Source organism: Ochotona curzoniae, unplaced genomic scaffold (assembly GCF_017591425.1).
Source record: "Ochotona curzoniae isolate NIBS_2020 unplaced genomic scaffold, NIBS_Ocur_1.0 scaffold_3208, whole genome shotgun sequence".
Taxonomy (NCBI): Eukaryota; Metazoa; Chordata; class Mammalia; order Lagomorpha; family Ochotonidae; genus Ochotona; species Ochotona curzoniae.
Genome location: NW_024467106.1, coordinates 29,009,366 through 29,031,923, shown reverse-complemented (window position 1 = coordinate 29,031,923; position 22,558 = coordinate 29,009,366). Strand labels below are relative to the sequence as shown.

At 46.9% G+C, this 22,558-nt stretch overlaps 1 protein-coding gene across 1 annotated transcript; it reads left to right on the top strand.

Moving 5' to 3' along the window:
• The first annotated feature begins 601 nt into the window (after nt 1-601).
• On the top strand, nt 602-22,133 carry LOC121145076 (stimulated by retinoic acid gene 6 protein-like). Its single transcript, XM_040963796.1, has 15 exons — nt 602-671; nt 3,729-3,849; nt 4,288-4,333; nt 5,576-5,704; nt 6,658-6,728; nt 8,402-8,513; nt 11,343-11,496; nt 13,527-13,602; nt 15,664-15,745; nt 16,003-16,051; nt 16,463-16,580; nt 18,650-18,769; nt 19,929-20,092; nt 21,086-21,223; nt 21,782-22,133. The coding sequence occupies exons 1-15, from the start codon at nt 617-619 to the stop codon at nt 21,889-21,891; spliced, it is 1,545 nt and encodes a 514-aa protein (XP_040819730.1). The 5' UTR covers nt 602-616; the 3' UTR covers nt 21,892-22,133.
• The last annotated feature ends 425 nt before the right edge of the window (nt 22,134-22,558 follow it).

Below are 22,558 nucleotides of genomic sequence, written 5' to 3'. Positions count from 1 at the left end.
TTAAGAAGCAGCCTAAAGATTCTGGTACCTGCAGTTAAATGTCATCAGCTCACAATAGTCAGGTTGCAGCAGTGGCATATTCTAGGGCAGTGTGCTATGTACTCTATCCGTATGGAGTCAAAGTGGTACCAGTAACACCAATGATGCCCAGACCCTCTTCAGTACACTGGAAGGAAGAATTCTTACACAACAGTGCAGGGCCAGCACCCTAAGATCCACCCAGGACATACTCCTTTTTTGTAAAGTCTCTTGGGTCAGTGTTTCTCATATCCCATTTTGCTTTACCACTAGAGACTTTTCTAGTGTTCCCTCTCAGATCTGGATCTTCCCTGGAATAAGAGTTTTGCCTTCTTGTTAGTACCCTGAATCCTCACCTAGCCCCTTGCCTGGCACAAAGGACCATGGGAAGCATCCATTGCAATGAACAGTTCACCATCAGAGAAAGCCTTCCTCCAGGAGAAGTCACCGCTTTGGATTGGAGCTGACCTGGGAATGTGTCGTGCCACCTCTGGTCTCATCAGCTGTTTCTGTTGTTCGCAGGCCTCTGGATTTCGTGGGTACTTTCCGTAACCGATGGTCCTATGGAATCGCCTTTGGGGCCACAGCCAATAAGATCATGTTCTTGTTCTCAGAAGGCTACGAGCCGCTGCCGGTGCCTGAGTGGGCCCAAGGTACTGAGGCTACCTCTGACTTGCTGGGGAGTTCACGATGGAAATTCCTACTCTCTAAGAGCACATGGCAGGGTGTCCTGTGGTCTTAGATGTCCACTGTACAAAGTTGGAGTTTTTCCATATCCTTGCCAACACTTGGTATGATCAATCATTTAATTTTCAATACTACTATTAGAGATATTTTATGATGTCTCATTGCAGTCCACATTTTCATAACAACTAATGATGTTGAGCATACTTTCTTTTTAAAAAATGACTTGTTTATTTGAAAGGCAGAGTTACAGAAAGAGAGGGAGAGAGAGATCTTACATCCACTGGTTCACCCCCAAAATGGCTGCAATAGCCCAGGACGTAGCCAACCCAAAGAAGCCTGGAATTCCATCCACATCTCCCACAGAGGCACAAGGACCAAGCAACCGAGTCACTTTATGCTGCTTTCCCAGACCCGTTAACAGGAGCTGGATCAGAAATGGAACAGCTGGGATTCAAACTGGTGTCTGCATGGAATGCCGACATGGTGACTTAACCCACTGCACCACAGTACCGGTCCCTGAGCATACTTTGATGTGCTTATTTGCTATTCCTAAACTTTCTTTGATGAAATATTCATTCAAATAATTGACCTATGTATGAAAAAACTGGCATTTTTGTTTTCTTGTTGCACTTTAGGAATTCTTTACACATTCTAGATCCATCGTCAGATTTTTCCATTTTAAGTATATTCTTCCAGTTTATGGCTTGTCGTTTTCTCCTCTCAACAGAATTTTTTGAAGAACTGACTTTTTAAAAATTTATGAAACTGTTTTTTTTCTTGGGAATCATATTTATGGTGTCATGAAAGAAGTCTGTTTAAGCTAAGATCATTGCAGATTTTCTTCTGTGCTTTCTCCAGAGGTTTTATAGTCTTAAGTTTTGCATTTACATCTATACTGTATTCTGAGTTCACTTTTTGATGTGTGAACTGAAGTTCTTTTCTGCCTTGGGTTAGCACTGTTGGCCACAAAAACCTACCCTTTGCCCAGTGAACGGCCTTTGTGCCTTTTCTGAAAGTTAGTTACATGTGTGTGGATCTATTTCTGAACTCTGTTCTACTCCACTGATGTCTTAGTCTGGCTTTGCACCAATACTACACTGTCTTGATTAATATACATTTGAAATAAACCTTGAAATCAAATGATATTCATTTGCCAACCATGTTAATATTCCATGATGCTATTTTAGGTCCTTTGCATTTTAAATAATAAATTTTAAGTAATTCAAGATTATGTGTCATGGAGAAATTTTTTCTTTTGTGTGTGCTTTGAGTTAATTAAACAGATCTTTATAATATTCTTCAAATTTAGAAAAATTTCAGCCATTATTTCTTTATTCTATTCCTCCCCACAATGAGGAACCCAATAACACATTTATTATTTATGTAATAATATACTATATTATTTTCTTTTTTAAAAAAAGGTTTATTCCTGGCTTCGGATTGGCTCAGCTCCAGCCGTTGCAGCTGCCTGGGGAGTGAATCATCGGATGGAAGATCTTCCTCTCTGTCTCTCCTCTCTGTATATCTGCTTTTCCAATAAAAAAAAAAAAGTTTTATTTATTTTTGGTACAAAGTCAGATATACAGAGAGGGGGAGAGACAGAGAGGAAGATCTTCCATTTGATGATTCACTCCCCAAGTGACCGCAACGGCCAGAGCTGCGCCTGTCCGAAGCCAGAAGCTAGGAACCTCCTCTAGGTCTCCCACGCGGGTGTAGGGTCCCAAGGCTTTGAACTTGGTTGCCTTCCCAGGCCACAAACAGGGAGCTGGATGGGAAGTGGAGCCACCAGGATTAGAACTGGCACCCATGTGGGATCCTGGTGCGTTCAAGGCGAGGACTTCAGCTGCTAGGCCACAGCGCCAGGCCCATACTATCTTATTTTCTAGATAACACTAAATTTTCCATTTTATCCATCTTTTATTCCTTATTTTATGACACAGTTAATATAATTTTAGCCATTTTAAGTGAGCATAACAGCAGCATAAAGTACATCTACAATATTGTTTTTTTAATTTACATATATTTTTTATTGCATTACATTTTATAACAACGTTTCATAGGCTCTGATGTTCCCCCTTCCCCTCCCCTTCCCCTATCCCCATGGTGGATTGATCCACCTTATTGCAGTATTACAGTTCAAATCTAGTCCTGTTTCTTTCAGTGCAAGCATGTGCCATGCATAGAGTCCAGTATCTTATTGCCCAGCTGAATTGAACAGTTTCTTGGGGAGACCAACTCTGGTCTGGAGACATAGCTGGCAGATTATCGTTCCAACCAATTAAATGCCATAACACGACATCAACAACAGTTTCCAACATTATGGGGTTAATTAACATTGTATTGAGTGACTGATGTGTTAGACAATGCGAGTTCTTAACCGCATCCTGAGACTACTTCATTAACGTTTCAATTATAGTTTGTATACAACTGGCTTCTATCTAGCTTAAATTGGCTATAGGATACCATTCAGCTATCTCATGTCTATTTTCATTTTAGTATTTAGCAGTTTATTGTGTACATCTGCAATATTGTATAACCATGACAAATGTCTTTTTTGCAAAACACTTTCGTCACCCCAAACATAAATTCCAATAGTGCCTGACGCAGGTCCCAGGTCAAAGTGAATGTTTAGTGAAGGTCACCGGCATGACAAAGCTCAGAGCTGCTTAGCTGCAGGATTCCTGTGACCATGGCCTTGAGTAGGATGCACCCAGTGGCATGCAGCAGGGTTCTGCATGCTCCATCTCACCTGTGCCCATGTTGCCAGGGTGCACCTGCAGTAGTTGACTTTTAGTTTTGGGCTTATCTCTCTAATCTCTTGGTACTGTGAGCTAACCCACTGTAACCATCTTAGTGGGAAGTCCAGGGCATGGCACAGAGTAGGATTCAAGAAGGCGTGGTGCTCAAGCACATCAATGCTGCCTCATTGCTTATTGTTGTATAAAGAGAAGCATAAGCTCCCTCCATGTCCCCGGGACTCGTGGCAGAGGCACTCATAGCACCTCTTATCCTTTCTCTCTCAGCCTTCATGCTACTGATTGGTGGCCTTGAAGTTGGCCTGGCCCACTACCCCTTCTTTGCCTGCCTTTCGTCACAGTTCCGACTGGTCAGCTCCGTTTTTGGCTTCTGCTACTCTCTGACCTGGTAAGAGGGGTTCTGCCTACCCGTCCCTGTCCCTGCCAACTGTGGCCACAGCTGTAGCGCTGGACAAAAAGTGGGAGATGATCTGCGTGTTCCCCACTGGAGGGCACTTTTGGCTAGCACAGAGGCCCAGAGTGAGCAGCCGTGACTTGTCCGAGGCCCCATAGTGACCCATCTCCTCCCATCCAGGGATGGGAGATGGGCAGGTGAGCTCTCTGAGCCTTCTTCACAGGTTCTGAGATCGAGTTCTCTATGAGGGAAGTGTTCAGCCACAGGTGGTAGACACCTGTTTTGGTGTAGGAGGGTACCTGATCAGGAAGGATTCTCATGGAGGCCTGGGAACCAGCCTTCCCAAGAGCTGTTTTCTTAGGGGACCACTCCTGGGGCTGTGGTGTAGGGAGGACCAGCTGGGGAGGTCCAACCCTGTTTCTATTTCTGCAGGTTTGTGGTCACCCTTCTTCAAGTCTCCCAGTGCCCCCACGGCCCGGTAAGTCCCTGTGGACATGGGTGAGAGTGTTCAGTCCCTTCACGATAACCAAGTCACTGTGTAACCTCAGACAAACCTCTGTCCCTGTCTGGTCCTCAGCTTTCTCTTCTGTGCACCAGGGGAGCTGGTACTGCTCATGATGCTTCCCTTTGGGTCATGCCTTGGTTTCATCCAGTCGCTTGCTTGTCCACAGACAGATGTGTTCTTCCTGGAATCTGCACCGTGGTCCTGAAAGGCAAGAAGCTTCATAAGCCCATGAGGCCAAGATTTATCACGTGGCCCATGGGAAGCAGCAGAGTTGGGGATTGAAGCCATGTTTGACTGACATGGAAACCCATTTCTTTTCACTTTAAGTGGCCTCAGTTTCCACATCTGTAAAATGGAAGACTGGGAGTATATGGATTTCTGGCAGCTTTGCAGTGCATGGTCCTTGTCAAAGTTGGAAGAAATCAGGTCATCCGTGTAGCCCTGGACTTTTGGGAAAGAGTCTAGAAGAAACAGTGGTGGCCCACGACAGTGAGCAGGAGGGGAAGCATGAGAGGGCACCCAGGCTGCAGCTGCCCAGAGCCCTGGCTACACTGTTACCAGTCTTAATCTCATTTGGGGGAATAAGGGGTGTGATGAGGAGAGGTCTAGCTGAGCTGGCCTGCAAAGTGACAGCATTGACAGACCCTGCCCTCAAAATGCAACCCCCTGTTCTGTGCCACTGACCTCTTGAGATCACCCTCAAGGTTTTCAGTTTTCCAGATGTGCCTCTGCAAGTCAAGATACTTGTGGGGAACAGGGCAGTGGGAGGATAGGGTTCTGCTCCTGTGTTCAGGGTCAGCTGCTGCGTGCAAGGTGTCCTGGACAGGGTGTGAGGGTCTCCACTTCACCGAGCAGAAAGATGAGGCTTGGCAGGCCACAGAACTCGGTTATAAAACTACAAGTCGAAGCCAAAAACAAAGAAGTCCAATTTGATCTTCTGTCTTCTGCAAATCTTCTCTGAAACATTATTGATAAATATGAAACCTTGGCAAGAATTTATAGCAAGACCTGGCTCCTGATTCTTTGCCCTCTGAGTCCTTGGTCACTCCCATGGTGCAGGACTGGAAAGCGCAAGTGAGCTACCAACATCGGAGCTCCCAGGGAGTCGGCCTTGGAGGGGGCCAGTTGGGCAGGCCTAGAGCCCTGTCTCTTGTTTCACCTGCTGGCTTGGCCCTAGTTCTGTCCTCTGCAAGCCTGGGTCTGCTTCTGTTGCAGTTCCTTGGGAGGTATGAGACCATCATGTTCCACTGGCCCTCGCTACTGTGCTTGGCTTTCCTGCTAGGCCGCTTCCTGCACATGTTTGTCAAGGCGCTGAGGGTCTACCTGGGCCGGGAGCAGCAGCCGGTGAGTACTGAGTGTCAGCACTGGGGGTGCTTGGGAGGTGGGAGATGCTACCGTGAGAGCTCACATTCAGGTTCAGAAGCTCCAACCCAGAAAGGTGAATTGAGCAGCCCAAGGTCCCCCAGCTATTCAACAGTAGGCCTAGATGGTTTGGTTGTGGAGCTTTTCTCTTAACCCCTGTTGTACATAGGATGTTGGACGCTCACTGTAAAGCCTTCCAACACATCCCTTTGATGATGCCAGAAGTATAAAAAATGCAGCTTTAGCAGGCATAAAAGCATGTTTGCTGTGCAGCAGCAATAGACTTGGTGCACGGAGCCTGACAAAGAATACATGTGGACTACCAGGCTGATAGTTGATAGCCAAAGTTTGTTACCAACATCAGATTTTTAAAGAGAGGTTGTCATGTATACATCAGGGAGGGGGTTTGAGTAATTTACATCTCAACAGCATGATGTAGTCCCCTAATACACAATTTGTTCATCTAGCAGGTGCCTTCCCTCAGTCTGTTAATTCCTGTTCCCCTGCCTGAGAGAGGAAACATCTCTTTGCTGTATTATCTAAACCTGTGGAGTAGGGAGTTTCTTGTCTATTGATTTCCATATTAATTGCTCCACGGTCTTCCCAGTGGCATTGCAAATAGCTCTGGCTCCACACTGACCAAGATTCACAGTGTCCTTCCACACAAGGGTGGGATTTGGAGCGTTTGGTTCTCATCATGATGGCCCCAGCTATTGCAGGCTGTCACAGAGTTTAAGGGAAAAGACAGGTGGGAAACAGAGGAATACAAGATGCCTGACCGCATGGCTTTCCATGCAAGCATACATCTGATAAACAATGAATAGGGGCCTGGCTCCTCTGTGGCAGAAATACGAGGTGCACAGGAATGATTAAATCCTGTGCCCCAGTTCCTGTCCTCCAAGGTGATCAGTGCCTGCCTGTCTCTTTCCTGACAGGAAGAAACTGGGATGCTGGAAGCACACCAGGTCCAACATGTACAAGAGCTGCTGCGGAAGCCATGCCCCAGGTAAGCCCTGGTCCCAGCTGCTGACTGCCACTGGCTCAGCTGGGCCACTTGGGAGAGCCCTGGAGTGGTCAGGACTCCTGGGGCTGGATACAGGGAAATAATGGGTAGCCAAGAGCTGGCTCCCTAAGCCTCCCTCTGCTCTCAGCTCCACTTTTTTTTTTTTTTAATCTCAATGCTATTGTTTAATGGCTGTGTTTAATGTGACCTATCCAGAAAATGAGGACTCCGAATAAAAAGCTATTACTAATAGTAGTGTTGCCTTCCCTTGAATTCATTAATGTAAATACAATGTGTTACATACTGCATGCCACAGGGATGCTGATCCTAATTGTTTTGGAAAAGCAAATATGGCACATAAACGTTTTTGCTACTGATCTGTTTTTAGTAAAATAAGATGTTAAAGATTTAGTTAACAATGATGTAGTAATTAATATCTCAATATCAGTACAGAAATATTCTTTCAGGTACCTTGTGTAAGTTGGCTCTTCAGATAATTAACATGGCATCACAGTCTAATGATTTGTAACTTCTAATATTTACAGTTGGTGAAAAGATGATTTGGTGCAAGATCCCAAAGGATTTAAAATGATCAATTTATAATCCCTCACATAGTTTTTCATAAGAGATTGAAGCCCGGATTTATGAGTGACATTTTTTTTTTCAGCTCCACTTTTCATTGTTGACTTCACTGTGAGGTGGGCTTTCTCCACATGGTGGCCCCCGGACTCAAAATTTATTCCTAGCTATTCCAATAAAAGACCTGTGAATGTGTTTCATTGGATCAAATTGGACCACATGACACCTCTGAGCCAATGTATGTGGCTGGGTGTGCTGGACTACATGGATTGGCTAAACTTGGGCCACATGGTTCTGCTTTACTCCTAGGAGCTAGGGAGTGATGTCAGCAACAATTACTTAGCCAGGTCCCAAGACAGGGGAGGGGTAGCTCCCCAAATTCAACCTGAGGTGCTATTATTAGTAGAGGATAGCCAGGCAAATGCACCTGAAGTTCAGGGGTCACAATGACCAGCCCACTACTGCTTCTGCCACTGGAAACACAGGGTTGTGTCTCATGGAGGGATGCTTCCAATCCCGGCTGAGACAATGGCAAAGCTAGTACTGCATAGAGCTAGATTCGGCTCCTAGAGCTGAAAACTCAATGTAACAGTGGCACAAATGAAAGAGAGATTATTCCTGGCTCTTGTGTAAGAGGTTTGGAGCCAGCCAGTCCATACTCAGCCTATACTGTCTCATGACGGTGCACTGAAATCCATCTTTGTGCCTCAGCACCTTGGGATGTGCTTTCCATCTTCCATGCATCTTTGGGGTCCATGAGGGCTGTGGAAGCTCCAACTTGCACCTGCCACTGTGTCTACACTTCAGACCGCAGGTAGAAGTGGGGAGCAAAGGAGGTCTTCCAGCTGCAGCAGCTCCATCCAAGCAGCCTCCTTGGTGTCCCACAACACCTTGTTAGTCTCAACTTAGTTGTCACTCTTAGGGAAAGAATGTTGGTGTTTCTGTTTGATAAATGACTGCCTTCCCCAAAAGAAGACCTCAGGGAGAAGGAAAAGTGTACAAAGTACCGGTGTTCCTCCCCTTAAACTGAATGTCCAGATGGGGTGATGTTTAAACGAACCATAATAGCCTTTCTGTTTCTTGGTGTTCATTCACAGAGAGAAAAAAAGGTCTTGGTTCCAAACCAGGATATATGAGTGGGACCCCTGCTTCCACTTTCCCAGCAGAATGATCGGAACCATCGTACTGGCTTTCATATGTCTGTATCTTGTAAGTAGTTCTGAAGCGATACGCTACATGTTTTTAAGGAGTTATTTATTTGAGTGGCAAAGTGATGCAGGAGCTGGGGGATGCAGAGAAAGAATGATCTTTCATTGGCTGATTCATACTTCAAGTGGCTGCAGTGGGACCAGGGCAGATGTAGGCTGAAGTCAGGAGCCCAGAATTCCATCTAGGTCTCCGTTGTGGATGGCAGGGACCTAAGTCCTTGGACCTTCTTTATGTATTAGCAAGGAGCTGCATGGGAAGCAGAGCACCCAGGACTCAAATCAGAACTCTGATATGTGAAATCACAACCAGCAGCTAAGCCTACTGAACCACAGTGCCAGCTTATTTTTATATTTTATACATGGGGCAGGGTGGGAGCTGGCGTTATGAACTCTGAGATAAACACATCTTCCGAAAAAGGCAAATAAAAATTGACTCTTGATAAAGTAAAGGTGTATAATGCTTTGGCCTCACCATTTTGACCTCAAGGCTACTTTGACCCATATAGTGACTATTAGTAATAAAAGTAACTGAAGCAAAATCAAGCTGAAAATTGTTAAAACTCCATGTGATAAAGTTTGTCATGACGTAAAGGTTGATAGAAGCAAAAAGCATGTTAGAAATTATTCTGATATGTGTTTTAAAGAATACGAATCCTTAAAGAAAACTTATAAGGGCAGAATCTACATCCCATACACTGTGCTATGAATAAAAATCAGATCATTTAAATTTGATCATGAGATAAATAATTTCAATGAAATAAAAATAAAAGTGCATACATTAGAATACTAGACTTGGTTTATTGTGCAGTAATTTTTAATGTATCAAACATTTACACTTTTTAAAAAAGATTTATTTATTTTTATTAGAAAGTCAGATATACAGAGAGGAAGAGAGAAGAGAGAAAGATCCTTAGTCTGTTGAGTCACTCCCCAAGTGACCACAACAGCTGGTACTGTGCTGATCCAAAACCAGGAGCCAGGAGCTCTTCTGGGTTTCCCACATGGGCACAGGGTCCCAAGACTTTGGGCTGTCCTCGACTGCTTTCGCAGGCCACAAGCAGGGAGCTGGAAGGGAAGTGGAGTAGTTGGGACATGAACTGGCACCCATATGGGATACCCGGAGTGTGCAAGGCGAGGACTTTTAGCCATTAGGCAACTACACTGGGCACTACACCTTTTTAAGCTTTATTTTTTTGCAACCAAAAAATTAATTATCAATTATTTGTTTTAGCAAAAATTTGAAGTGTGGGCATTCTTATGATTTCAAGGCTTTATTGATGAATGTCTCAAAACACTTTGTGCAATCAGAGTTGTCTGAGCCAAAAATGGCTGGACAAAGCAAAGTCGAGTGGAGGAATGAAAATCACTAAGCCTCATTGTCTTCTGCTTATAAATGTACAAGGATGGTGAAGCTGTGTAAGTGTTGAAGTGAGGGTGTTAGGCTCTGCTGCTGTACCCAACAGCCCATTTCAATGGCTGCCCACTGCATATTTTTTGCTCACACAGCAGTGCTCAGTGGGTGTCTGGGAGGGGCGGCAGCTCTCCTCCACGCGCTCATTCAGGACCCCAGGATCCTTCTCTCATGTGCTTTTACCCTCCCTGAGGTCCTTTTCATCACTTGCATGCAGAAGGGGAAAGATGTGTATGTCAAGTGGAGGTAGGAGGGCCACACATTCCTCCCATTGGCTGCAGATTTGTCCATTTCCAACTGTAACAAAATTTCTAAGGGTGAGTAATGGATAAAGTATCACAGTTTGGAAGGTTCCTGGGGATGGTACCAGCATCAGCTCAGGTCTTGTAAGGACCTCGTGGTAGGTGACCTCATGGCAGGATCACCTGTGAGGGGGATTAGAGGTGAGACAGGGAAACCAGAGACAAAGGGCTTGTTCTTTTCTTGGACAGCCTTCTCCTAGGAGTCCCCTAGAGCCCTATTACTTTCTTTCTTTCCAGTAACTTCCCACTGGATCTGACCTCTTCAAACAACCTCTCACATCCCCACACTGGGTTCTAAGCCTCCAATGCATGAACCCCAGAGTCCAAAGGAGGGCAGGCAAAAACCTGGTCATGTGATCATAGCCAATGCAAGGGAGGTTGACAAATGGAGTCTGATTTGTGTCCTGAGAAGGGTCACTAAGAGTATGAATAGCGCATTTGGAGTTACAACGTTTCTCAAGCAGAACAAGTGTTCTTTTTTGGCAAGGGCCATGCTCAAGACCTGTGAGAGAGCTGAGAGCTCACCCAACACAGTCCTGGCTTAGGAGAAGCAGAGAAGAGTTTTCAGTCCTGAGGGAGAGCAGAACGGCTAGGGTGGAAGTGCTCTGGGAGTTTAGGGGATTGCTTTGTATTGAGCACCTGGAGATGACAGCATTTGAGCTCCACTCTTGGAGATCAACACAATCTGATGGTGGAGTGGAGTGGCAGCAGGAACTGCAGGAGCAATGACACAGTGATAGGATGATAGATGGCAGACAAGTATGTTGCATGTTTGGAAAACAGTGTCTGCTCCGATCTTGCTCCTACCCCAACTCCATGTGGGAGATGTGGCAAGAAAGCGAGTCATTCTTACTCAAAAGTGAGCCATTCTTCTGACTTCACGATTGTATGAAGAGTGACTGAGCCATTGTGGGGCCTGGTCTGGTACGCTCTAGGCTCAGGAACAAAGGTATGAACTGACTCCACACTCCCAATGGCTCACAGTCCCGCTCATTCTAGGATAACGAGCATCTGAGGTCCATTCTAAGCGGACATGGGCATGCCAAGAGATATTCATATGTCATTGCCATGCTGCATTGGACCCAGGTGAGACCTTGAACTTTTGCTGTGTCCCCAGTTCATCGTGATTGAGTTCTGCATGTTCGTGTACATCAAAGGCAGGCTGGACGTGTTTGAGGTCAAGCTGGAGGGCTACCTTACCTCTGTGAACCAGACGGGGACCCTGACCCCAATCATCCTGCAGGTGAAAGAGCTGATCAGCGTCAGCAAAGGTAAAGCTGTCTGCCCTCTATTGCTGCCCCCTGTGTGGGACACTGAGAGGAACTCTTGGTGGGTGACATGCATGTAGTGGAGTAATTATTGTTCTTCATGTTGCTGTGACCTGGCTAAGATAACTGATCTTGGAGGAAAGTGTGTTAGAGCTGATGTATGCCTCCCTGGGTAGACCAGAACAATGGAGGGATCTAAATCAGGCCATTGTATTGGCACCTACGTAAGGCGGAGTGGAACCCAACCCTGACATTTTTCTCAGCATCAAGCCTGGAGCTTTCTCTAAGATCCCAGGGCAAGTTTACTTCTCTGTTTCAAATTTAGTCTGAGCTTCACTTTAAAAAAAATTGATTTCTTGAATTTACTCCTCATGTTGAAGTCAGTTTGCATCTTTTGGCATCAACTCCCCCAAGTCTCACCACCTCTGCCCCTGGTGACCACCATTCTACTCTCTGCTTCCTTCTTCCCTTCCTCACTCTTCTTCCCCTCTCTCTTCGCCACCATCTCCTCCGCTTACAGGCAGAGTACTATTCCTGCATGTATGTACCATACTGTCTTTGTCCACTCATCCTCTGATAGACACTTGGATTGAATCCCTTACTTTGATTGTTGTGGCTGGCGCTGTGACAAACATGGGGGTGGAGTTACCTTTGCAGCTTGCTGACGTCATCTCCTCTGGCTATTTGCCCAGTAGGGGGACTGGCTGGATCACATATTAATTTTTTTTAAGATTTATTTATTTTTATTACAAAGTCAGATATACAAAGAGGAGGAGAAACAGAGAGGAAGATCTTCCATCTGATGATTCACTCCTCAGGTGACCGCAATGGCTGGTGCTGCACCTATCGGAAGCCAGGAGATAGTAACCTCCTCCAGGTCTCCCACACAGGTGCAGGTCCCAAGGCTTTGGGCCATCCTCAACTGCTTTCCCAGGCCACAAACAGGGAGCTGGATGGGAAGTGGAGCTGCCAGGATTAGAACTGGTGCCCATGTGGGATCCCGGCATGTTCAAGGTGAGGACTTTAGCCGCTAGGTCACAGCACCAAGCCCCAAATAGTAATTATTTATAATCTCTTAGAAAAAACTCCATAATGGGGGTCTTAGTGTACCTTTCCACCAGCAGCAGACCTGAGCTCCTTTTCCCCACAGCTTTGCCAACATATCTTCCACCTTTTTGTTAATAGCCATTTTGTAGAGCATGAGGCTACAGATCATTGTGACTTTAATTTGCTTTCCCTGGTAATTGGTGATGTTGGGTACTTTTCATTTACCTCTTCTCCATCTGTATGTCTCCTTCCGAGGAGTGTCTATCCACTCTTCCTCCTGTCTCTAAAAACAGCTTTATCAAGATATAATACTCATGCTTCCCGATTCAGCCACTGGACAGTTTGGTCACTTGTGGCATATCCTCAAGGTTGTATAACCATTACCACGATCACATTTAGAACTTTCTATTGGCCCTCTTTCTCTACTAAGAAGTAGAAACTACAGAAACTTTTAACCCAACTAATTGTGTTCCTTCCTTATTTCTGTATCTCTCTCCCATAAGTACACCAGGTTGCTCTGAAAAAAAAAAAAAAAGAGGAGTAGATTCTAAAGATCAGAAACTTCTGAAGGATAGAGAATCAATACCCAGGACCTCTTCAGGAAGTTATTTTTGACCTTGGTTGTTGTGTAACCAATGCCCCTTTGGAAAAAGAAAGAGACAGGAGGAAGAGGAAAAGAAGAAAATGGCAGTTGAAACTCAAATATTAATGTCAGAGATAATGGCCATTATTGGCATGTATATCCATAATTTTCTCTTTCCTTTATTTGCTGTTGAAGAAAAATATTTGCACTAAAGGAGAGCACTGTACGGAAGGAAAAAGTATCGCAACTGAAAGAAAAATGAACAAATGTTTACTCATATAATAAATGTAAAAGTAAGAGTAATAGATTTTTGTCTATAACTTTCTAATGGAAGATTCTGGTTTTGGAAATTCCATTTTATGCTTGTTGTTTGAGGCCTCTCATATCCCTTTTCACATTTCAGGAGTCTGGGTGGTGACCATTTTGCCTGCTTCCTTCACATGTGTGAGCTACTTGTTCCACATTTTAGTCCGTTACAGGTAAGAGGAGGCCGGAAGTCATCTGAGTTCTTTTCACCAGGGATGTGCATTGCAGGCTGTCCTTGTAATTCCAGAGCAGTCCTTGCAATACCCAGCATGAGCCCAGGAAATGAATACAAAGTCCAGGGAAGACTACATCGAGTTTTTTGAAAGGAAGAGAAAAAGAGAATGACGATGAGCTGATGGTACACTTAGCATCTTCATTTGAGTTTCACCCAGCTCTGAACCCTGAGACTCAACAAAATTAATTAAGTTCCCTCCCAAGAAATGAGACAACCAAGTTATCACCTACAAAAGACATCTCTATTGGGTGTCAGCTTGCCCTGTTTCCAGGGCTACTAGCCCAGGACTCCCAGCAGGTGATTCTGGCTCAGGAGGAAATCAGTGGAGATGAGTTAAAATAGACGGAGCATCCATCTCAAAGCAGCAGTCTCTGAAGAAGGCACAACCTGAAACACATACTTAGCATCTGCATGTAGATGGCAGTTGAATTTAGGTATCTACTGTGTGAGTCTCTTTCTCTCTGTCTTTCAAAACACACACACAAATTCACTCTCACAGGAAGCCTGCCAGGCACAAAAGGCCCCAATTCTGCCACTCAGCCTTGGCTTGCTTCCTTTCTCCACTTTCTTCTCCCTGGACCACAGAGGTGATCTGGACACAGCCGCTCCCCCTGGAGTTTGCCTGGCATAGACACAGGTCTGTACCTTGCCTCGTTATTCTGCTTGCACATGGAGAGATTCGGTGAGATATCAAAACACAACCAGAGACAGCCACACTGCAGAGCGGACTGCACAGACCTGGAAGGGATGGCTGAAAGTGCAGGCTGTATAAGGCATTTGGGGAGAGGAATCCTGTGCTCAGTTCCAAGCTGCCCCTGCTTTTTGATCAGGAGAAAGCACTCTTCATACTGCAGAGCAAGGTGCCAAGCTGTTGGATTTCTCTTTGCATTATCCCAGCCTATGCAAAGTCACGTACAGTACCTTTGAGAAGCCTTCAGAGTTTGCAGAAAAAAAATAGACATAGATGAAAAGTTTAGTTTGGCACAAAAATGCATAATTTGTTCAAAGAATGTGCAGACCCCATGCTGCATGTCACTAAGAATATTGAGGGTAAAGTTAGTCCTCTTTGCATTGAAATCCTTAACTTGTTGCCTCAGCTAACCACAGCCAACTGATTTTGGTGTCCCTTCCAGACATTCCCGTGCACAGTGTGTGTGTGTGTGTGTAAAACTATTATGGGTAGCATACTCAATTCCAATGCTGCCATATGGAAGCATAATGAAAGTCACATAGGTAACTTTGAAATTTCCAGGAGCTACTTTCAAAAGAGTAAAACAAGACTAGACTGGGTTCCTTCATTTCAAAAATATATTCTTTAACCCAGTAGATCACAAATGATCTCAAAAAAAATCATAAGTAGGAAAAACTATCCATGAAATAGCTACGAAACATGAATAGCTTATGTTACCCTAAGAATGGCCAAGTACATGGCCATGAAAAGTGTGTAAGGACCTGGGAGAGTGCTGGAGCCATTGACTAATGGAAGCAGGGTTCAGCTGTGAATGCAGAATGGGAACAGGACCATGTCAAGCTGGCCTCTAGGCACAGAGCTGTACTAGCACAATAGGAGGAATTAGCATGTGGAGATGGGGTGGTGTGGTGAATTGAAGTCTACCTGTCCCTTTGTGATTTTTCTTTATGCTTTTATAAGATTAGAGCAGCCACCCAACTGATTTTCTGCTTTTCACTGGCTTTAAGTCTCATGACCTAAATAGTACATGGCACCATGGAAACGATAGAATAAAGGAAGCAAAGCCCTTCAAAGCCACACCTGAGCTCATCAATCAGACTCAGCCACATGGTGACTACTGATTATTTGGACACAATACATTCAAGTTGGGAAATCTTGAAAGCAAAGCAGAGCCATACTGTAAGCTGAATCACTCCATGGTGGTGAGGGATCCTGGGACAGCCGTTCAGTCGGAATCTGTTACACCCCAATGATGTGTAAAGAACTGTGGCTTTGTCTGTGAGGACTTCATTTCCTGCTTTTTCACAGGACGCACATAAAGAGGCTGTGGGCCGGAGACAAGCACTTCCTCCCCCTGAAGTTCCAGAACCCTTCCTCATCAGAGAGTGTGGTGAGTTTGCAAGAGGTTTTTGTTCTGGGTCACCCCGCAGCCCTGCAGGATGAGGCACTCTGAGTCCACAAGCCCCATCCTGCTAGGTTGCCTGACAGCTCCAGACAGCTCCCCAGCCATGCTGGGGCTTCAGTTCCCAGGTGGAAAAGAGCAGCATTGGCTGCACTAGCTGGGCATGGGGCTTCCCCAAAGAGTGTGGGCTGCATGGCACATGGGGAATGAAGGTTAGCTCCTGCTTTTTGCCTTTACACACTCAGGTGGCACTTGCAAGGTACTCTGGCTGGCAAATCGCTTACATTCTCTGGGGTGAGTACCATCTTGCGATCTGCTCAGTCCAACCAGCATACCTTCCCTGGATTTCTGAGGATTCCTGCTTTCAGGGGGGCAAGAGAGAGGAGAGTAAGGGAGGGCAGTTGGAGTGTCTGCCCTTAAAGGGCTGTCAGGGCAGGGGGCACACATAGTGGGTCATCTGTGCCACCATCCTGAATGCCCAGGATAGGAATACTAAAGGCAGGTGACCCAGAGAAGGAAGTATCTATCCATGCCCAGAAGAGGTCTCATATACTTCCTAGGGAACTTGGCATTTGAATTACACTGAGTGTGGTGGTGGTGGTGGGGTGAGGGGGAATGAGGGCAGGCAGAAAATGGTGTGGACTGAAGTGGTCATGAAGAGACTAGAGTGAGCCTGACTTCATTGCACTCCTATCCACCCTGCAGGCTACCTTATCATCCACGTGGTACAGAGCCTGTGTGGCGTGGCCATCATGTACAGTCTGGTGCTGCCCTGTATGCACAACCACACTCTGGAGATGCTCCGAGGGTTGGGCATTGGGATGTAAGTGCCGGCAGGCATCTGAGTTGGGTCCCAGGAACCATGGGGGGATGAGGCCCTGCAGCTGCTCTTTAAAGCCACCTTCCTTGCTGAGCTCTCACCAACCCTTGGCCCCTGGCCTTGGCTGTCATCATATCAGTTCATGTGGGCAGAATCTTACAGTTAACCAAAAACTTCTCCCATTGCATGGGGATCCACCTAAGTCTGTGTGTGTGTGTGTGTGTGTGTGTGTGTGTGTGTGTGTGTGTGTGTGTGTGTGTGTGAAAGAGAGAGAGATATGAATGTTTTAGGTGGGAAAAACAGAAGTATAGGGAAACAGGGTAAGAGGCAGGATAGTATGATGGAAGGGAGGCAGGAAACCCTGGCTAAGCTTTTTTATTATTTTTTTAAGATTTATTTATTTTTATTGGAAAGGCAGATATACAGAGAGGAGGAGAGACAGAGGAAAAGATCTTCTGCCAGATGATTCACTTCCCAAGCAGCCGCAATGGCTGGAACTGAGCCAATCCGAAGCCACGAGCCACTTCTGGGTCTCCCACGTGGGTGCAGGGTCCCAAAGCTTTGGGCTGTCCTTGACTGCTTTCCCAGGCCACAAGCAGGGAGCTGGATGGGAAGCAGGGCTGCTGGGACTAGAACCGGTGCCCATATAGGATCCTGGTATGTTCTAGGTGAGGACTTTTAACTGCTACGCTATCACACTGCCCCACTTTTTGTTTAAAGATTTATTTTATTTTTATTGCAAAGTCAGATATACAGAGAGGAGGAGAGACAGAGAAGAAGATCTTCCATTCAATGATTCACTCCCCAAGTGACCGCAACAGCTGGAGCTGTGCTTATCCGAAGCCAGGAGTCAGGAGCTCTTCCAGGTCTCCCACACACATGCAGGGTCCCAAAGCTTTGGGCTGTCCTCAACTGCTTTCCCAGGCCAGAAGCAGGGGAGCTGGATGGGAAGTGGAGCTGCCAGGATTAGAACCGGTGCCCATATGGGCATTCAAGGCAAGAACCTTAGGTGCTAGGCCATCGTGCTGGGCCCCCTGGCTAAGCCTTAAAACTGCAGTGTGACTTGGGCGAATTATTTCCTCTCTCTGGGTCTCTGTTTACTTATCTGGCCAACAACGGTGAACACCAGCGTCACTGAGCATGCAGGATGCACCTTCTCCCCTAACAGTCCATGAGTCAGGTGCAGATGTGAGCTTCTGCCCTGCAGCTTGAGCAGCAGAGACACGGAGAGGCCAAGCATTTTTTGCAAGCAGGTGGAAAGCATGGCCTCCAGAGCTGAGTGCTCTTGAAAACAAAGCCTACAGCAGCTACTGCCCACCACTGGTCCCACTGGGGAGGCAAGCCTATGAGTGGAGCCCCCAGGGACCTCCCAGCTCTGAGCTCCTTGAGCACAACCAGCCTTGTCCACTCTCTTGTAGTCTTCTTAGATACCTGCCCAAACCCTGTTCCTGTCTTTGATTCTCAACCTGTCAACATCCATCCAGGTGATGCCTGATAAAACGGAACCTCAGTGAGCTCCTAGAGTAATAGGCTGTGATCTGGAGGTTAGAAGAGGGGCCAGTGTTCTGGTGTGGTGCGTTAAGCCACTACCTGTGATGCTGGCATCCCATAAGGGCATTGGTTTGAGTCCTGGCTGCTCTACTTCTAATCCAGCTTCCTGCTGATGCAACTGGAAATGCAGCAGAGGATGGTTTAAGTTCTTGTGTCCCTGCACCCATGTGAGAAACTTAGAAGAAGCTCTTGGTTCCTGCCTTTGGCCTTGCCCAGCTCTGGTCATTACAGCCATTTGAAGAGTGAGCCAGTAGATGGAAGATCTCTGTCTCTCCCTCTCCCTGTGTAATTTGCAATTCTATCTTTTAAACAAAGATATTGAGAGAGAGAGAGAGGCCTGGCTTTGCAGTCTTAGGACAATCACTAATACTTTGTGAGCCTCCGTTTTCTCACCAACATAAAGGGTATGCACATGCCCTGTAGGCAGTAAGGCACGTATTTCTGCCGGTCACTCCAAGGCATCAGGTCAGGGCCCAGGGTGTGTAGAAGGCCACCTGCAGACAGGCTCGCCCTTGTTTCAGCCTCACCGTGTCCATCGTCGTGGGCCTCATGATCCTGCAGGTGTGGATTGCCTCCAGTTTCTTCCTGCAACCCAAGCTGGGCCCGGCAGACAAGCAAAAGCCCCTGGCACTCAACAACAGGTGATGACTGAGAGGAGTGGGGTGTCGTAGGGTTGTAGCTATGCCCCCAGGAAGCTCCCCTGGGCAGGCTCTGAGGCCATGGTACAGCTACCAGAGGAGGGTCCCGGAGTCAGAATGTCTGTCCCAGTGCTGCCCCCAACCCTGCGGAACCATATGACCTTATGTGACTTCATCAGACTTCTGTGAACTTCATTTCCCCCTTCAAAAATAATTGTGCTCCCCTCCAAGACTCTAAAAGCATGAGATATGTCTAATCTGAGCTTGCAACCACAGTGCACAGCACAGGGCAGTTATAATTTGTTCATTCAAAGCCACTTACTTACTGAGAGAACAATCTGGACACAGAAGGTTAGAGGTTGATGACAATGCCATCTCCCTGTGAGATGCTCACAGCCCACGGAGTGGACAGCAGAGATGGCAAGGATAGTGGACATGAGAATGGAGAAAAAGCAAGGCATGAATAATGGAAGGGGAGGGGCAGGGTGTGCAAGAGGAGTCAGGGGAGCTGAAATCCATTGTGTGCAGGGACACAGCGCCGAGCTGGCCAGGCTGGTAGGTTTTCTACAAAGAGGAGAGGATGTGGCTAGCTAACAGCCCCACCAGGCCAAACAGCAGAAACCAGGGAATGGCAGAATGCTATAGTAGAAAATCAGAATCCATGGCTTCACACAGCCAGGGCCAGGAGGGATACGTAGAGTGATAGGGCAAGCCAAGTCCCCGTCAGAGCAACCCTGAGAGACAAGGTGCTGTTAGAGGCAGCAGGAAAGCATGAGCTCAGGTGGTCTTTCCAGAAGGTTCCTCCCTCTTAGGGGACTTTGGGGGAAGGAGGTGAAAGTCCTTGTTGCCCAGACATGGGGAAGCCTCTCCCTGTGCTACTGTGACCCCAGACCCAGCCGCAACACTGTGAGATTCTAACCCTACAGGAAGACAGCTTCCCCCTGCCAACCCAGGAGAGAGTATAAGTGCAGCTCCACTTCTCACTCATAGTGGTCCTGCACTCATCCTATCAGCGTGGAGCTGAGAGGGGGGTCCAGCTCCCCTGCACCACCAGCCTTCAAGGTCACAAAGCTAGTAGTTGCAGGATCTAGGAGACTGGAAGATTGCTGCGTGGTCCCTGTGCCCTATTGAAGCACTTGTCATAGCTGGTCTCTGCCCACAGGAGAGCCTTCCACAACTTCAACTACTTCCTGTTCTTTTACAACGTGCTGCTGGGCCTGGGGGCCTGCCTCTCCCGGCTGCTCATCAGCTGTGTCTTGGGCACATGGTTCATTGCACGCATTGACAGGACCATCATGCAGAGTGGCTACGAGAAGGCAGACATGGGTGAGTGGTGAGCCCCACCCCAGGTTGGTGGCCATCTCTGGGAGGCTGCTTTTGAGCCCTGGTGGCGACTGCCTGGGGGGAGGGCGATGTCAGAGTCCTGGAGGTCCACACTTCTTTCCTGTGCTCAGGCCTCATTCTCCCACAAGGTCACAAAGCCAGGCAAGACCAAACTGCAGTCCCGGAGGAAGTTCAAGGTTATCTCTGCGGTCTGCCCTCTTAGCAAGCATTTAAGATATCAGAGGGAGGAGGGTAGAGTTAGGGGTGGCAGAATTCTGCCTGTGCAGCCAAAAGTTAATTTGTGGAGGCAGGGCTCTGAAAATGTAAAGGGAGAACACATCTCAAAGTTATTGGTGGTATCAGTGGAAAAACTTACTGACTGGGAAAGTGTGTAATCAAAATACTCTGCACTCTAGCAATTTCTGAGAGAGCAGAAGAGTTTTTGCCCTATTTCCCTTGGCATTATCTTCCATGCATGTGCCCGTCTGACATGCTCATTATTACCTGTCCCTCTCTGCTAGGGCCACTCCTCACCCTTGTGAACTTTGTCCCCCACAACGTATGTGGGTCAGGATCCTTGGTTTCTGGATCTTCCACAAAGACAGATATGTATGGGACACAAACATAGGTCCTAAGGCACACACACACACACACACACACACACACACACACACATCTATACACATACCTGTACAAACACACACAAACGCCTCTACACATATACATACACACATACACACAAATATATATACACCTTCACACACATCTGTGCAAACACACCTATACACAATATACAACCCATACAAACACATATACACATATATACTCACACGTTTATAACACCTATACAAACATACATATACTTAAACATACACACACCAATAGAAGCGCACTGAAACACATGTATACACATATCCACATATACCTACATACATGCAAACTCTGGGCCATGCAAGGAGAACCCACCTGGCTTGAGCTTCCTCCACTGGGTTTCAGGCTTCAGTGCATGGACTGGCATGCTGTACGTGGACCATTATCACACCAACCCTGTGCTCGTCAGCTTTTGCCACATCCTGATTGCAGGCCAGCGGGAAAGGAAGATGCAGAGCAGCATCAAGTACTGCTATCTAAACTGTAAGTCTCCTCTTCGAAGCAACTCTGGGTTCATGCAGCAGGAAATGAGTGCCTGCAGGCTCCTTGGGACCAACCTACCTCTGTCCACCACCCAAGATTGGTCCAAACTCTATGCCTTGGATGCCCTTTGGAAGGCATGGCTCCAAGGCTACCTGGCTAAAGGACCCATTCAAAGCTCTATCTTGTGGTTCTAATTGGTCTCCTTCCTGGTTCCTAGAAATGAACTTGGACTCTATAAAGTGGAGTCCTCCATCTCCAGCTTGTTGGAGATGCCAGCCCATGTCTCAGGCAGCACGCCAGCCACCTGCAACATGGGGCTTAATTTTGATTATCCTGTCTTATTGCTTACTGCAAGCTCCCTGCAGCTGCCATGACTTCTCAGGACTCAGATATGTTCAATACTGTGCCCACAATGTGGACATCCAGTTCTGAGGAATGACTCCAATCCTGCCAGCTTCCTTCTTGCACATCTTGTACCCAACTTGCACATTCCAAGTGGCCCACTCCAATGCCTTTGAGGATGGTGGAAGCAAGTGAAATGCCCTAATTCTCTTCTAGATCCCCGCATCTCAGCCAGGTCCAGGACGAGATGGTTCCTGCTACAGACCCTGATCAACAACCCCAGGCTTGTCACGTTCAGAAAATCAAAACCAGAGCCCTGCTCCTAGGGGATTACCCAGACCCTATGAACATGCTTGGAGCGCTGGCACTCGCTCCCACACCTTACCTCCCAGGTCAGGCCAGACCACACACCCCTGAAAAAGGCTCAGGCTTAACCAGCAGCTGTACCCATGATGAGATGGCACCATTACCATGCTTGCGAATAGCAGTTGGCATTGACTACCTGTGGGATGGCCGCTGGGACTGAAGCCTCAAGACTGCTTCACTCCATTAACAGAAGAAGAAGAAAATCAAACTAAAGTTGATTGGGCCAGCTTTGCCCCTTAGTGACTCCTACAGCCCAAGCCATGGGGAGTTGCACACAGTTGAAATGTAAGAGAGGATGCTGCATCATTGCAGAATGTCAGGCACAGGGTCTACACCAGAAAAATGTAACTGCCAGGCTGCATGTTTCCCCAGAACAGCAGGATTTTCACTGCTTCCTTCTTTCAAGGCTTCATGGGGGTGGGTGAGAGACTGAAGGAAATCCATCATTCCTACCCCAATCAGAGAGGCAGAATGGACCCAAGGAGCTTTCTTTCCATGTGCACCAGGATGACAAATGGGACAGAACTGACCTGGGCCTAGGTCACAAAGGAGCTGCACAGATGACAAGGGCTGGAGCACCTGGGAAAGCAACTTGCCTGAGCAGGCAGTGATGAGTGGGTGAGCATT